At 33.6% G+C, this 17,269-nt stretch overlaps 1 protein-coding gene across 1 annotated transcript in view; it reads left to right on the top strand.

Annotated features, from left to right (window-relative positions):
* Positions 1-17,269, top strand: part of Dpy19l2 (dpy-19 like 2) — a 78,205-nt gene that overhangs the window by 14,334 nt on the left and 46,602 nt on the right. Inside the window, exons 5-8 of the mRNA XM_015490368.2 lie at positions 9,054-9,174; positions 12,076-12,169; positions 14,266-14,323; positions 16,493-16,584. Coding sequence (XP_015345854.2) covers positions 9,054-9,174; positions 12,076-12,169; positions 14,266-14,323; positions 16,493-16,584 — 365 coding nt within the window. The remainder of the gene's footprint in view (positions 1-9,053; positions 9,175-12,075; positions 12,170-14,265; positions 14,324-16,492; positions 16,585-17,269) is intronic.

Below are 17,269 nucleotides of genomic sequence, written 5' to 3'. Positions count from 1 at the left end.
CACATACATAGGCCAGATTTAGTCCATTGTTATTCCATTTTCCTGACCAACACTCCCTCCCTCTATTCTACTAATCTTCTATTTTTTATGGAATCCTACCCCTTTCTTTTTCCTTATATTTGAGTAACTTCCATTTATCAGGAAAAAAAAAACTTAACCTTTCACTTTTGGGGTATGGCTTTTCACTTAGCATGATAGTCTCTGTTCATCCATTTACCAGCAAATGCTGTAATATTCTGTTGTGGATATATATCACATTTTCCTTAACCATTCATCTGTTGAAGGCCACCTGGTTTGGTTCCATAGCTTAGCTATTGTGAATTATGTTGGATCCTTATCATATGCTGATTTTAGATCTTTGGAGTATACACTGTGGGGTGGGATAGCTGGATCACATGGTGGTTCCATTCCTAGTTTTATGAGGAATCTCTATTATTGCTTTCCAAAGTAGTTGTCCTAATTTGCAGTCCTACCAACAAAGTGTGAGTGTACATTTTTGTTTTTCCCCACATCTTTACCAACACTTATTATTATTTGTATTCTTGATAATTGCCATTCTGACTGGAGTGAGATGAAATCTCAATGTAGTTTTGATTTGCATTTCCCTAATTGTTGGTGATGTTGAACATTTTTCATGTATTTGTATTTCTTCTTTTCAAAAATATCTGTTGTTTTGCCCATTTATTAATTTGGTATTTGTTTTTTTTTATTTTTGGTGTTAATTTTTTTGGGTTCTTTATATATTCTGGATATTAATCCTCTATCAGAGAGCAGCTAGCAAAGATTTTCTTCTATTCTGTAGGTTTTGCCTTCATACTCTTAATTATTTCCCTTGATATTCAGTTTTCCTAGCACCATTTGTTAAAATGCTTTTTTTATCCAATATATATTTTTGGAACCTTTGTCAAGGATCATGTGACAATAACTATGTAGATTGTCTCTGTGACTTCTATTCTGTTGCAATGATCTTCATGTCTATTTGATTCCAGTACCATACTATTTTGGTTACTATTGCTCTGCAGTATAATTTGAGATCTGGTATTGTATTGCTTTCAGCCTTACTTTTGTTGCTCAGAATTTCTTTGGCTCTTCTGAGCCTTTTATTCTTCCATAAGAATTTTAGGACTGTGAAGAATGTCATTGGTATTTTGATGGGGATTGCATTGAATCTGTATAGGGCTTTGGGTAGTATGGACATTTTGACAATATTAATTCTGCCTATCCAAAAACATGGAGTTCTTTCCATCTTCTAAGGTCTTATTCAATTTCTTTCATCAGTGTTTTGTGGTTTTCATTGTAGACGTCCTTCACTTCCTTTGTTAGAATAATTCCCAAGTTCTTCATTTATGTATTTATTTTTTTGAGTTTATTGTGAATGGGTTAGTTTTCCTAATTTCCTTTTTGGCAAATTCATTTTTGGAATATAGGAAAGTGACTGATTTATGTATTTGACATCATATCCTGCTACTTTACTAAATTTATCAGGTCTTTTAGTCACAGTCATACAAAAGTTGACTAAAACAGTCATTGCTGTATGAAATATTCTATAGATATGTTAGGTGCATTTATTAATAAATACTTTTAAGTTTCTGAAGAAACTTCACTTAGTTATCACTGGATGATCTATTTAATGGTGAGAGAAGTGTGTTGAAATCATTCAGTATTATTGTATTGTGGCCTATTTGATTTTTAACATTGAAAAGAGTTTCTTTTATATATGTTAATGCACCATTTTGGGGGGCATAAGTATTTATAATCATATCTTTTTGTTGGATGATTCCTGAACCAGTATGATATGACTTTCTTTGCCTCTTCTGATTAATTTTGACTTGAAGTCTACTTTGTCTGATATGAGAGTAGCTATACCTGCTTATTTATGGCTACAATTTGTGTGGTATATCTTTTCCTGTTCTTTCATTTTCAGTCTGTTGATGTCTTTGTCAGAATGGCAAGTCTCTTGCAAACAGAATATTGTTGGGTCTTATTTTTTAAATTCAATCTGACAATCTATGTGTTTTGATTGCAGAGTTTAGCCCACTATTTGCATTCAGTGTTGTTATAGAGAGATGATTTGTATTTTCTGCCATTTTGATTTATTTCTAATATGTTTCATTTAGACTGATTCTACTTTAATTACTCAGCTCATCCCTATCCTGGTTTTTGTTTTCATTTTCTATTGTTTATTCATGAAATAGTTACTTGAATACATTTTATAATACAGGTTTTGTCATGATGAATGCTTTTAATTTCTGCTTATTATGGAGGTTTTTTCATATTCAATTCTGAAGGATAATATTTCTGGGTATAATAATCTTGGTTGGCACCCATTTTCTTTAAGAGATGTGTGTGTATTATTTTAAGCCCTCCTGGATTTTAGGGTCTGGGTTGAGAAATAAGTTGAAATCTAAATTGGTTTACCTCTAAATATGACCTGCCATTTTACTCTTATAGCTTTTAAAATTCTATCCTTATTCAGCACATAAGGCATTTTCATTATAAGGTGTCTTGGAGAAGATCTATTCTGATAACTATTTGGATTTTTATATGACTCTTATATTTGAATTCCTAAGATTAAAAAAATTTTCTAATAGTATTTCATTGAAAAGATGGTGCATCCTTTTTGTTTGTATTTTGGAGTCTTATGTAACCCAGTGACTCTTATTAAATTTGGTCTCATGGTGTAACACCATATTTCTTGAGTTTTTTTTTTATGATCAACTTTATTTCAAGATTATACAGTTTAAGCTGGGCATGGTGGCACATGCCTGTAAGCTGAGGGGCTCAGGAAGCTGAGTCAGGAGAATCACAAGTTCAAAGACAGCCTCAGCAAAAGTGAGGTACTAAGCAACTAGGTGAGACCTGTCTCTATATAAAATACAAAATAAGTATGGGGATGTGGCTCAGTAGTTGAGTGCCCCTGAGTTCAATCCCCAGTCCTGCCCCTCCCCCAAAAGATTATGTAGTTTAATTCTTCAGTGTCTGAATGTGTATCTTCAAAGTGGTCTAATCTATTGGGGATGAATTTTTTTTAAACCATCCCATTTATTGATTCTTTTTAAGTTGATTTCGATTAGATATACATGACAGTAGAATGCACTATGATACATAATACATAAATGAAGTATAATTTCTCATTTTTCTAGTTATAAATAATGTAGAATCCCACCAGTCATTTGGTCATGTAGTCATATATGTACATAGGGTAATAATATCTGATACATTCTACTAGTCTTCCTACCCCCATTCCCCTCCCCTCCCTTCACTCCCCTCTGCCTAATCTAAAATAACACTATTCTCCCCTAACACCCACCTCTGGCCCTTATTGTAAGTTAGCATCCACATATCAGAGAGAACATTCGGCCTTTGATTTTTGGGGATTGGCTTATTTCACTTAGCATGATATTCTCTAGCCTTATCAATTTACCAGCAAATGCCATCATTTTATTCTTAAGACTGAGTAATATTTCATTTTCTAAATGCCATCATTTTTTTGCAATCATTATGGCAAATTGGTGATGAATTTTTAATTGGCTCTATTAAGTCTTCCATTTCTAGGATTTCCACTTGGTTCTTTTTCAGAGTCTTTACTGAAGTGATGTTTCACTTCCTGTATTTTCTAATTTCATTCCTTATATCTTCTTTCAGCTCATTGAACATTTTAACCCTGAATTTTCTAAATTCTTTCTCTGACATTTCCTCCACTGTGACATCAATAGTGTCAGTTGTTGAAATGTTATGGGCTGTTGGGGTGGTTTGTTCCCTTGCTTTTTCATATTGCTTGTATGTCTACCCATCTATTGGGATAGTTATTGCTTCTTTTAAGCAAGAGCCTGTTTCATAAGCTTCTCCCTATTAAGAGCCCTGGGTTGGGAGCATATCCAGATATCGATTCTTAAACTTAATGTGTGACCTCTGCTATTTCCATTGTCAGCTCCACTTTGAAAGAAGTCATTGAACCCTATTTACTACAAGCACTTTAGAGCCAAGTCATGTAATATTTAACCTTATAAAAAGCAATAAACTTGTTGGTACTGTTCTCCATAGTCCCTCTAGTCCAGGTATAAACTTGTAGTAGTATAGTTCTCTCAGATCAGTTTTTCCTGCTTTTTGTATTGTGGGGAGATTGGGAATTGCATCCTAGCCCCATTCTCTCATGTCTTCTCCTCAATAGTTCTTAACATTAACTTGCAACTTATTTCTTTGAATTCTTTTTCAGATCTACCCTCTTTTTTCTTTCTATCCAGGAATCCAATGACCTGAATATCAGATTTTTTAAAAATAGTGTCATAGATTTGTAGGAATATGTTTTGTTTTTGTGATTTTTAGTAGTATTTTTTTTCTTTGTGGCTCAGATTTATTTCTGTTGTCTTATCTTCTTGTTCACTGATTTCTCCACCTCCATTCTGTTGTTGTGGTCATCCACTGGTTTTGTAGTCCCCCCCACTCCCTCCCAGGGATGTGTGTGTGGGGGGGGGGTTGAAATTTCATTTTGGTTTTTCTTTGTTTTTCCATTTTTTGCTTAGACTTTCTGTCTCACTGCTAACATTTTCTAGTTTTAATTTGTTTAAAGCAAGTTCATAATTGCTCAGTAGAGCATTTTTATGTTTGTTTTAAAATTTGGTTAGATAATTCTAGTATTTCTGTCACACCAGTTATTGCAACCTATTGATTGATTCTTTCAGTTTGAGAACTATCTAGTCTAGTTTCACGTGAAAACATATCATGTTATGCGACTGGATCTTAGAAATTTTATTTTAGCTGGCTTCTTCAGGTATCACTCTAGTGAAGGAAGAAGGAGCGCACTGTTTTTTTTTATTGTCAGGTGGGTATAAAAGTCCAGGTTCACCTTTGGCCTCCATTAAGTCAAGATGAAGTGTTCTCCCACTGTTGCTTGGGTGGGCTGGGAATTCTGACTAGCCATGTGATTTCTGCTGAAATTTTGGTAAGGATGGTCTTATCACTATGAATGGTGATGAAAGTCCTGAAAATGTCCTGTTATATCTCTGACATCACCACACTGGGGAAAGGAAGAGGTACCTTTTGGCTGCTGGTTGGGGTGGAAATCAGTGATACCAAGGGACAGGGATTTCCCTAGTTATCCTTCTCTTACCCCATCCCAGCAGATGGATTGGGTGGCTCTAAAGGTTGGTTTCTCTCTTGGCTTTTGTTGTTATGATAGGATCGAGGCTGCAGTTTTTTTCCGGTGGTATTTGGATGAAGCAAAGATATTATTGTTCAAAAGTTTTCTGTACTCCCTTGCTGTTCCTTTCCTGGTATTTTGCCTTTTATAGGTGCTTTTCATATCTGTGCCTGTTTTAGCCCATTTTGTGCTGCTGTAACAAGTTCTTGAGAGTGGAGTAATTTATAAAGACCATAAATTTGTTCCTCATCATCTAGTGACTGAGACGTTGAGGATCAAGGCAATGGCAGGTGAAGTTGTCTGGTGAGGGCTGCCCTCTGTTTTTAAGATAAAGTCTTGCTGTTACATCTTCTGGGAAGGAGGAACACTGTGTTTTCACATGGCAGAAGGCAAGACGGCCAAACATTGCAAGAAGTGTTTTTTATAAGGGCCCTTTTATAAGGACCTTTATCCCTTTCACAAATGAGGAGGCTTTAAGGTCCCACTTTTTAATACTGTCACATTGGCTATTAAGTTTCAACACTTGAATTGTAGAGGCATAGTACTGCCCACTGGAATTTCTGGACTGTCAGCCTCTTTAAGAACAGATCTGTCATTCTTTACATTTCAGGTCTGCTCTCTACTCTGCACTTTTTCAAGAATCTTATACTTGATTTACACGTAATTCAAAGAATTTTTAGTTGTAATAGGAAAAAGTACATCCATTCTATCTTCCCCAAAGTAAATATTTACATTACTTAAATGTCTATATATTGATTTTTCATTTTCATTCAGTTTAAATTATTTTTGGATTTCCCATGTTTTCTACTTTGATCCACTGGATATTTAGATTGTGTTAATTTCCAAGTATTTGGAGTTTCCCAGATTTCTATCTGTTTTTCATTTCTGCAAATTTTAAAATGTAATTTATAATAGTAACAATGTACGATATAGTCCTGCCTGAGATGATAGGAGCAGTGTGCTGTGCCAGCTTTCTTTGCACCCCAGCTTATTCCTTAGAGGCACCACTCTGTATTTCCTCTGATGATTTTCTCTATAATTGTTGTATAAATGCAGAAGCCAAAGAGTTGAAAAACTTGTTTCCTATATCCTCAACTAAGGTTAATTTTTACTTAATCTGCATGTGTAACATGAGGATTTTGCTGATCATTCTAACCCCCATCCTTCCAGTGTTGAATAATGATTGTTTTCAATTTTTGGATCACTTAATTATATAGTAATATCATTACTTATTGTTCCACTAATTTCCAGCAGTACAGTCTTAGAGACATTTGCTGTTCTCTTTTTATTTATTTAACAATATTTATTGATGAATAATCATATCTTAGTTTATTCTTTGATGTTATGAAATAGCAATTATTATTACATTGTTTTTAAAACTTCAGAACATTATTAAGGATAGGCAATAAGAGATTGTTCTGAGTCATGTTTTCATGTTGCATAAATAGAAAATTGAGAAGATCTGGATTTAGTGTCAGCTTGGTGTAGTGCTATGATGTTGAGTTGTATGCCCACTTGATGTTCATAGTTTTTGTGTTCACAAGATTCTCATCTGAAGCTAAAAATTAAGCTTAGAAAAATTTTTGGAAATGGTAAAAGCATTTAATGTTCACTGTATGCCAGAATTTTACATATAAGCTCTATTCTTAACCTTTCTTGAAATTTGAAAGAGGAGCTGACGGAGGTGCAGAAGCCATAGAAACCATAGCTTGCAGTCAGAATTTGACTACAGTTCTGAACTTAAAGCCATGCTTTCGTTGGGCTCACTGGCGCACATCTTATTCCCAACCACTCAGGAAGCTAAGGTAGGATGATCTCAGTTTCCAGTCTGGGCAACTAAGTGATATTGCTGTCTCAAAAAAAAAAAAAATGCTGGGAATGTAGGTCAGTGGTGAAGTGCCCCTGAGTCTGATCCATAGTACTGCTAAAAATAAAATAAAAGTACACTCTCTCTTGTTTCAAAGTGTATCCACAGAAAAAAATGAATATAATTCTAGATTTAGCTCATATATTTAATGTGGTAATTTTTTATATATTTGATAAATTTGAGAGAATGGAAATAATAGATTTTATCAGTGTCAGTTTTTAAAAATTTTCTTTTAGTTGTAGATGGACAGAATGCCTTTATTTTATTTGTTTATTTTTATGGAGTACTGAGAATCGAACCCAGTGCTTCACACATGCTAGGCAAGTGTTCTGCCACTAAGCTATGGCCCCAGCCCTCAGTGTCAGTTTTTAAAAATAAAATTACAGAATAGTAATGTATAGTGACATGTATTATGTGAATGTCTATAATATGATGCCATTATGTAGTATCAAGTGACTTCAGCTATGTGCTGCTTCTAATGCCCAGGGAGATGTCTGGAAGGATGAATACTAAAGTATTAACAGTGTTAGTTCTACTTGATTCTTATTTTCTTTTTTTAACTCTTTTTTATTTTATTTTGCTCCCCACCCCCAAAGGTCTCACATTCTTTTTTATAAAATCTTTATCGTTTTTTTTAAAAGTTCCGATACCAACATTTTTTAATTTTTAATTTTTTTCCTCTCCCCCACATCATTAGACTTTTAAAAGTGAATTGCAGATTGCAAAGAATTGGTTAATTAAATTTTCTGCTTGATAAAAGTTTTAATGGGCACCGAAGCTATTATTCCATTTCATTCCAGAATGAATTTTTTGAAATAACATATATCCATATATAAATAGTTTCTATGAGTACTTAATAGACATAATAGGGGGATTCATTGTGACATATTTGCACATGCATATAACATGATTTGATCAGTCTTACTCCTTACTACCTCCCATGTTTCTTCTCCCCATCCTCTTTCTCTATTCTACTGTTCTCCCTTCTATTATTATTTTTAAATAGTACATTATAATTATATATAAAAGTGGGATTTACTGTGGTATATTTATACACAGACTTTGCATAATTTCTTTGATTTTATTCCTGAGTACATACTTCCCCTTTCCTGCCGCAGCCCGGCTGGCTGGGCAAAATAACCGGGGGGTGACGAACAACTTGTGTACGTTGATACAGCAGGAGTAGGAGCCGTTTATTGTAGGACAACAGAGGTATTTATACATTCCACACAGCTTATCTTAATTAACATAAACTAGATACAACAGTCAACCAATAAGAAATCACACTTAATGGCTCGCTGGCGCCACCTCACAAACCACTCCCCCTGGCAAAATGCCAGGCGCCATCCTGACTTGTTTACAGACTCTAACATTTGCCAGGCGCCATCCTGACTTGTTTACAGACTCTAACACTTTCCCTTTCCTTTTATTCACTGTCTTTTTTCTGTTGGTCTTCTATTTTTGTGGGATCCTATTTTTATTTATTTTTTTCTTTCTCTAGTTTCCACATATGAAAGAAAAACCCTTAACTTTCTGACTATGGCTTATTTCACTTAGCATGATGTTCTCCAATCCCATCCATTTGCCAGCAAAGGACATAATTTCATTTTTCTTTATAACTCAGTAGAACTCCACAATGTCTATATGCCACATTTTTTTAATCCATTAATCTACTGCAGGGCTCTGTGGGCTCATTGTATAACTTGGCTATTGTGAATTGTGCTGCTATAAACTATATTTTATATATTTTAATGAGGAAATAAATTCAGAGACCTAAATGAAATGTTATTAAATGTTCTGTAAAACTTAGTATTTTTTATTAGTTTTATTTTAATTATATATTTTTAGACTTGATTTTATAGTGAATTATATAAATATTACATATATAATTTTAAAATGACTGTTTCCTAGATGCAATGGTTTAAATAAACTTGTGAATATTTATAATGTCAAAGGTGACCATCATAAATTGGTGTTTTGGAAGAATTATTATTGTAAGAGAGTATATTTTCTTCCATTCTCTCTTTTTGTTTTTATCTTTTATAGGTAATCATAGCCTACTGGTATCGCACATTCGTGGGAATAACGAATTTATTTGGGGTAGAAACTAAGACCTGCTGGAATGTCACCAGAGTAGAACCTCTTAACGAAGTTCAAAGCTGTGAAGGCATGTTTCTTCCTAAAATGCTGCAGTGCTGTCCATGCTGTTTCCATAAACATCTCAGAGTGTTAGGACTCATTTTTAATTACTGTAAACTACTGTGATTATTTTTTTCCTCTAGAACACCCTAGAAATGTCTTACCCCAATAAGTATTTTACACTTTCAAGTAGATTTCTGAGAAGGCTCTGTATTTCCTTATTTGAGTATTAATACACTTCAATGTAAAGCAATCTTTTTTTCTTTTCTTTTTCTTTTTTTTTTTTTTTTTGGTGCTGGGGATTGAACCCAGGGGTGCTTAACTGTAGAGCCATATCCCCAGCCAATTTTTATATAGAGACAGGGTACTGCTGGGTTGCTTAGGACCTTGCCAAGTTGCTGAGGCTAGCTTTGAATTCATGATCCTTCTGCATCATCCTCCACAGCCTTTGAGATTATAGGCATGAGCCACCGCATCTGGCCAGTGTAAAGCAATCTTGAGTAAAAATCAGTTTTCCATTTCAGAATGAGATAATACTGAAGAAAAATAAAGACTTCAATAAGTAAATGTTGAGGATAGATTAAACAATTCAACAATGCTAGTAATAGTTATTATATAACTTTAATTATGCACACATACTTACACATACAATATTTCTAATACAATACTTGATTTTATTAGAAATATTGTTTTATTGTGTGCTCACAGTCCATGAATAATTCTAATTAAACTCTTCCTATGTATCTTCTACACTGGTGTCTTTGTCAAAGAAACATTTTTGGAATTTATCTAAACAGTTTTTCAGGACATGTAATAGTCATTTCTATTTAAGATACTTGTAATCTAGCACTTTTACAATCCAAGTCCCTAAAGACTTTAGTTCAAAGTCATATACATCTACTTGCATAACATTTTTACAGTTGCTTTTTTCTTTAGATTCTCCACAGAATGACTACTTAACTATATTTTACAAATGCATTTGTATAGATGTATTTACATTTAACATTCAGCTCTTAAGATAAAAAATAAATCTACATTTCCCTAATATTTTACTGATTCTTTTACATGACATTTATAAAATCTAAAACTAAACTGCTGTCTGAGGGAAAATTATGTTTTTTACAACATAAAGGAATGGAGAAAATGCCTCATTAAATAAAAGAATCAATCAATTAGAAGTATAACTTTTTCTGAGGGATGAAAAACCATCACCTTATAAGGAACACAAGAAATGCTTACTAAGTTCACAATAAGTAAACAGGTTACTGTTTGACACTTGGGACATAGCAATTGACTAGTGGACACGTGTCCTTGATCTCATAAACTGTATACTATTAGAGTTCTGTTAAGTGTTAGAACTGTGGTGAATATTACAAATGAGAAAATAAGTTTGCTGAGGTTAGGAGTGAGAAATATTTCAAGAGAAATAGAGAGAAATGCTTCAAGAATAGGGACCAACATATTCAAAAGTCCGGAGGCAAGAGGGAACTGAAAGACTAGAAGTAGAACACAGAGATAGAGAAGAAAATTGGTGTGAAATGTTGCTGGGAATGCATGCAAGGGTCAGATCATGATGGGCCAGATGCTGGTTAAGAATTTTGTACTTTATCCATTGAAGAACTTTAGTAGGTTCACATGTTAGACATGACTTTGACAGCTATATGGAAAGGCCATTAATATAAGGTGCAGGTGGATTCAGTAAGGCCAGGTAAAAGAAGGCTGTGGTCTCAGCAAGCAATTGTAGAAAAATATTATGAAATCCCTGGATTTCAGAGAGATTCTGGAAGTAGAATAAACATGATTTGGCAGTTGATGGGAGAGAAGAGGGAGAATGAAGAGCCATGTAACCCTACTTGGTTTGTAGCTTGAGTTCCTTTGAATGATAGGAAACATGAAAAGTAGCAGGTTGAATCACTACATTTCATTGTGGATATTTAATTTGAGGTAATTGAGAGACCTCAAAGTGGAGGTGTCAAGTGGCTACCTGGATGTATAACGTTAGGAACAAGAAGAGCATTCTGGAATCGACTTGGAGTCATCTCTACATAGATAATCACTGAGGTGAAGGAAGTGGAAGCAGATTGAGAGCATGTGACAGGCTAGGGTGGTCTAGCATTGAAGAGAGGTGTGTAAAACCAGAGAAGTTATTACAGTGGGCAGAAAGGAGTGAACAGGAATAAGAAGGAATCACATGGACCAGACTTCAGATTTTAGATCCAACAAGTTGAGCACATCTTAGCAAGTAATTTTCTATGTTCTGTTTTTTTTCAATATCAACACAGAATACTTCCATCCCAATAATCTTATAAATCTCATCTAAGAATTATATGAAATGATGATTATAAAACACACAAAGTGCTATACATAAAAACACAATCTAACATACAAGATATGTTAATATTCTTGCTACATACAATAATTACTCAAATAACTGGATCATCTCATATAGGCTTAAGTTGCTCCTTGAGGTGGGGTACTATATTTATTCATCCCAGAGCTTGGAAAAAGACATGAATAGTATAACAAGATATGGCTTTTTTCTTGGAATTGATGAAGTGGTTCTGTAGAGAGTTGCAGACAAACTAGTGTGAAATTCCAACAAATCATCATAGTATAAGTGTGACTATAATAAAGCATAAATGTAACTACATAATACATTATAGAGGCTGGAAATGTAGCTTGGTGGTAGAGTGTTTGCCTGGTACGCACGAGGCCCTAGGCTCCATTCCCCGTACTAAGGAAAGAAAAAAAAAAAGAAACATGTACAAGGGTGAAGATTATTGTAACTATTAAAGAAAGCAGGTATTTAGAAAAGCATATGCTTTCATCAGATTCATGAGCTCTTGATTACAAAGCACTAAGAAAAGTATGCCCAACTGCTTTATAACATTTGTTCATTAAATACGGAATAATTTGTGTTTTTTCAAAGGATTGGGAGACCCCGCTTGCTTTTATGTTGCTGTGATTTTTATTTTAAATGGACTAATGATGGGATTATTCTTCGTATATGGTACATACCTGAGGTAAGACTACTGAATTAAAAGATCTTACAAAGAGATTATAAGGACTGGCTGATGTTTCTTGATTAAATGAAAAGGACAATTAATGAGGTTAATTGATTAGTAGAAGGAAAGTTTGTACATTTATTTTATTGTTTTCAGAGGCTTAACCATTATTAATACAACCAGAAACTGAAAATGTCACAGAAATATCTTTAAAGGCCTCTCTTTTATCTGTGTGGGGATTTTAAAAACTAACTTATGATTTCTTAACAAAGTTTTTAATGAAAATGTCTCTAGTTTATGCATAAAATTACTATAGCATTAGAGGGGAACTCTGGTTGGCATTAATAGCAAAATTATTTCATATTTTAATCTCTGTAAATGTGAGATTAAGATAGCTATGAAAAAAAAAACTATACATCACTTATGATGGACCCTTACATTTGTTAGCCTGTGTTTTTTGATAGAAGTACCACAGTTTTATTTGGAGTAGCAGTGGTCTCAGTCTCTGATGATAGTTGGAATTAATTATAACAATCATGTGTTTTGCCCTCACTCTCCATAGTTCTTGGGAGAGCCATATGAACTAACTTTTCCCAGTGGAAAATAGGGCAAAATCAGCCATGGTTACAGCTAGTGTAGCATTGTCTTTGTCACAAAAGGACAAATTCAGCTGCACCTTCTCTATTTTTTTCCTGCTTTTACTTAGTTATGATTCTTGGAGTTCCAGCAATCATCTTGTAAGCATGAAAAAAAGTCCATAAAAATAGCAAATATGTCTCTGTAAATTGCTTACAAAGTTCTAGAATACCAAATACATTAATAGTCACTAGTCTTTAAGAAATACATAGATATAACCAATATTGGCTATAAAAATGTCACCAAAACTGTGAAGAGACTAGGAATTATAGCATATGAGCAACAAAATAAATAGAAATTTTTGGGAATTTTTGGCCACCCTCCCTCACTGGCATTAACTTGGAATGTAGATTATTTCTATTCCGTTAGTAATTAACCATAAAATGTTAACATGCACATCTAACTTGATAAGTCTAAAATGAACTGACATCTTTTCCCTTCTGATCAATGTGAAGTATTTTAGGACAATATTTCAAAACAGCCTCTCACATCTTACATGTTAGTACCCTAGTTTAGTATACCTATTACCTTTCCATAGCAGCCCATGTTATCGTTGTTTTTGTTTTCAAATGTTTGATTCATTCACATGCTCCTAGTTCCTATTAGAATGAATTCTCTGTTTCTCACACTGCTTCTTTCAATTTCTTCCTTTTTAAATTTCCTTTAGTGAGTCTGTCTATAGCAGATGATTCCCCATTAGTTTTCCTATTTTTGTTTTTGTTTTTTTCTTTGGTACCAAGGATTGAACTCAGGGGCACTCAACCACTGAGCCACATCCATCCCCAGGACCCACAGGATGATTGTGAGATCAAAGCCAGCCTCAGCAAAAGTGAGGTGCTAAGCAACTCAGAGACCCTGTCTCTAAATAAAATACAAAAAATAGGGCTGGGGATGTGGCTCAGTGGTCGAGTGCCTCTGAGTTCAATCCCTGGTACCCTCTGCCAAAAAAAAAAAAGAAATGGCTCTTAATCTTTGATGATTATTAGCCATCCTTGATCTGATGTTTGTATTCTGATTACTGCTTACTTCAGATTCAACAATAGAATAATTGCAGTCACTTATATAATTTGAAATTACTATCAAATGAAGCTATTAGATTCTTGTATCATCTTTCAGTCCCTTAAATCCAATTTCAAAAGACAAAAATTTATCTCCATTTACGTTTTTTTGAAGAATACAGACTCTGAAATGCTGACCTGTTTGTTAAAAAATAATCATGTTCAGACCTTATATCATCATTCAGAAAATATTTAAATATAATAAATTTTAAAATTTAGATTGTTATATGTTTGTTTTGTCTCTTTATACATTCAAGGTTAAAACTTTGACTACCTGAGTATTTAAATTTTTTTTACAAGTAATGGCTTACTGTTATTATGTTTTAAGTATGGATAACCATGATTTAAAATTCTAATATAGTTTTGTGGAAAACTTACAATACATAAATTGTAACTATGCTCTTTTTTTTTATAAAACAGTGGGACTCAGTTAGGAGGTCTAATTACAGTACTGTGCTTCTTTTTCAACCATGGAGAGGTTTGTTTTTAGAAAAAATTAGGGTCTGTATAGGAACAAAGAAATATCATTAAAATAATATGTAATTTCATATTATTTGTAATTTTGCAATATTTTAAAGAACTTTGTGTTGTAAGTTGATATTTTAATTGTGTTGATTTAAAGTTTTAAATCATTAGAACTAAATATATGAAATATCTTGCATGGGTTTTAGTAAATATTCACGTATATTCTGTAGAAAAGAGGAAACACTGTACTTGTCAAGTCAGGCACTTCACTTTACTTTGTTTATTTCTGACAAATCTTTGGAGGTAGTTTTTTTCCTCACCATACACATTATGGAACTGAATTTTAGATTAGTTTCTTATCCAAGATTCACTACCTGATGTAGCTGGGTTTCTCATTCTATATCTGTGTAGTTTTAGATCCTCACTTTCCATTCTATTTATAAAATATGTACTTAACTTTTAATTGTCATGAACACTGAACATAAGACCTGCTCTCCTAAAAAATTTTTAAGTATGTGACATTAATAAAATGTTGTACAACAGCAGAGCTATAGGACTAACTCATCTTGCATAACTGAAACCTTATGCCATTGCATATATCCAAGGATGGAAGTGGCCTCAGGCCTGATGACATTCACTTGAGGCATTGCCACCCAACTGTCTCACTTCTTTCTATCATGTCATGGTCCGTTTTCAAACACAAATGCTAAATTTAAGATAGAAATTAGCTTACTAATTCATCCCAGAACAACATAAATTGCCTAAAAAAGAGCTCATAGAAACTTACTTGAAATATCATTGATTCACTTGACAAAATATTGAGTATATACCATGTAACAAACTCCGTTAGATGCCAAAGATGTGGCAATAAAAAAGAATCTTACTGCTAACTTTTGGAATGGCACAGATTACATGGGAGAAAAGTCTTTTTATCTGTTGTAAGTGGGTTAATAAGTTATATAAGGGAATAATAAAAATTGCACATAAAATGCTTCAAATATATTAACTTAAAGCAAAAAAATGCCTTGTCATTCAGGTATCTGTTAACATAAAAAGCCTTTTACTTGAGTGTGACAGACAGCTGGTGGTATGAGTTGACTTTGTGTGTGTGTGTATGTGCACGTGCACACACGTTCATGTGTAGTGATGGGAATGAACCCAGGGCTTTGCATATGCCAGGCAAGTTCTCTGCCTTGCCTGAGCTACATTCTTAGCCCAAGTTGACTTTTTTAACATAATTAATCTTTGAAGGTTTAAAATTTTGATTTCTTAGAAGAACAACAATAAAAGACTCTTGCAAATTAAAAAGTTTAAATTCTTTCCATAATTTCTTTTTTTTCTTTTTCATTTTTTTTTTTTTTTAGTTGTGAAGCTGGGGATTGAACCCAGGGGCTTGTGCATGCAAAGCAAGCACTCTGCCAACTGAGCTATATCCCCAGCCCTCAGAATCTTTGATAAAATTTTTTTATAATTCTGACTCATATACCTATACGTCTTAGAAAGTGTTAAAGTATATACGAAAATTTAATGAATAATTTATTATATGCATTAGTTTGAGAAAGACACCCCCAAATTTTCAAAATATGGATAATTACAAAGCTTATGTACATGTATGATTTAAGAAAATAATATAATTCCACATTCTATTAGTGTGTCTGTTAGTTTGATGAATATTAGTGATCAACATGTAAAAGATTTTTTTCAGTTTTTAAAATTTGCAGTAAACTCTTTTAAAGATGTATGTCATAAATTCAGTGGTATCTTGGTATTTACAAATGCCCTAGGTGACATTACATATTTTTTGGAGAGGTAAACATCTCAAAGCCTGAAACTCCAGGATCAAGCCTGCAGGACTAGCACGTGGACCTGGTCCAGGAGTCTCACAGTCCCTATCCCTACCCTCTTCTTTGGCCTTTGGGTTTCCTTGTGCTTGGTCTGAAGTATCTTTCACTGATTTCTGGAATAGGTAGTTAATCACTCTCTACTTAATGGCTGTGTGGAAGTGAGCTCCCAAACCTGAGAAGCTCTACTAGTGTCATCTCAGCTATTTTTCTTAGACACAGAAATAGGATCTAGTGAGCCTAGTATTAAAATTTGTTAAGTAAGCCAACCCCTAAGTTTTAAATTAATAATGTTTGTTGTAATGGAACATGACATAAATTGAACATTTTACTGATTTCAGGCTACCCGTGTAATGTGGACACCACCTCTCCGTGAAAGTTTTTCATATCCATTCCTTGTTCTTCAGATGTATATTTTAACTATGATTCTCAGGTAATTTTCATTTATACAAGAAAATGAAATAAATTCTAACTTATGTTTATAAAAATTTACTCAATATATTGAATTGTAATTACCAAATATAGGTGATTTTTTTAAGTTGTTTTAAAAATAAAGAGCTGGGCGTGGTGGTGCACGCCTGTAATCCCAGCAGCTCAGGAGGCTGAGGCAGGAGGATCACAAATTCAAAGCCAGTTTAAGCAAAAGCAAGGCACTAGGCAACTCAGTGAGACTCTGTCTCTCAATAAAATACAAAATAAATAAATAAATAAGGCTGGGGATGTGGTTCAGTGGTCAAGTGCCCCTGAGTTCAATCCCCAGTACTTCCCCCTGCCCAAAATAAAAATAAATGAATGAATGAATGAATAAATAAATAAATAAATAAAATGAGTATAGAGTTAAGATGATAACCTAAAAATTACTATGTAAAAATTAATCTCAATTTAAGAGTTTAGGCTACAGGTTTTAGATAAATACATTATATCTTCATAGATCAAAATCTATGTGTTTATATATAGTTTGCAAGGACTAAATTTTTGTATTCTGACCCATCTTTTTTCCAATATGTGGTCTTGATGGAGCATTAATACAGGTGCCATGAAAAATGTGCTCTGTGTACAAATTTGGGAAATACTGTGTTAGATAAAGATTATGTGTTATGTGTTATAATTTCTGAATG

The sequence above is a fragment of the Marmota marmota genome, unplaced genomic scaffold (assembly GCF_001458135.2).
Source record: "Marmota marmota marmota unplaced genomic scaffold, marMar, whole genome shotgun sequence".
Lineage (NCBI taxonomy): Eukaryota > Metazoa > Chordata > Mammalia > Rodentia > Sciuridae > Marmota > Marmota marmota.
The sequence above is the reverse complement of the archived record's forward strand: the minus strand, read 5'-3'. Positions and strand labels throughout refer to the sequence as shown.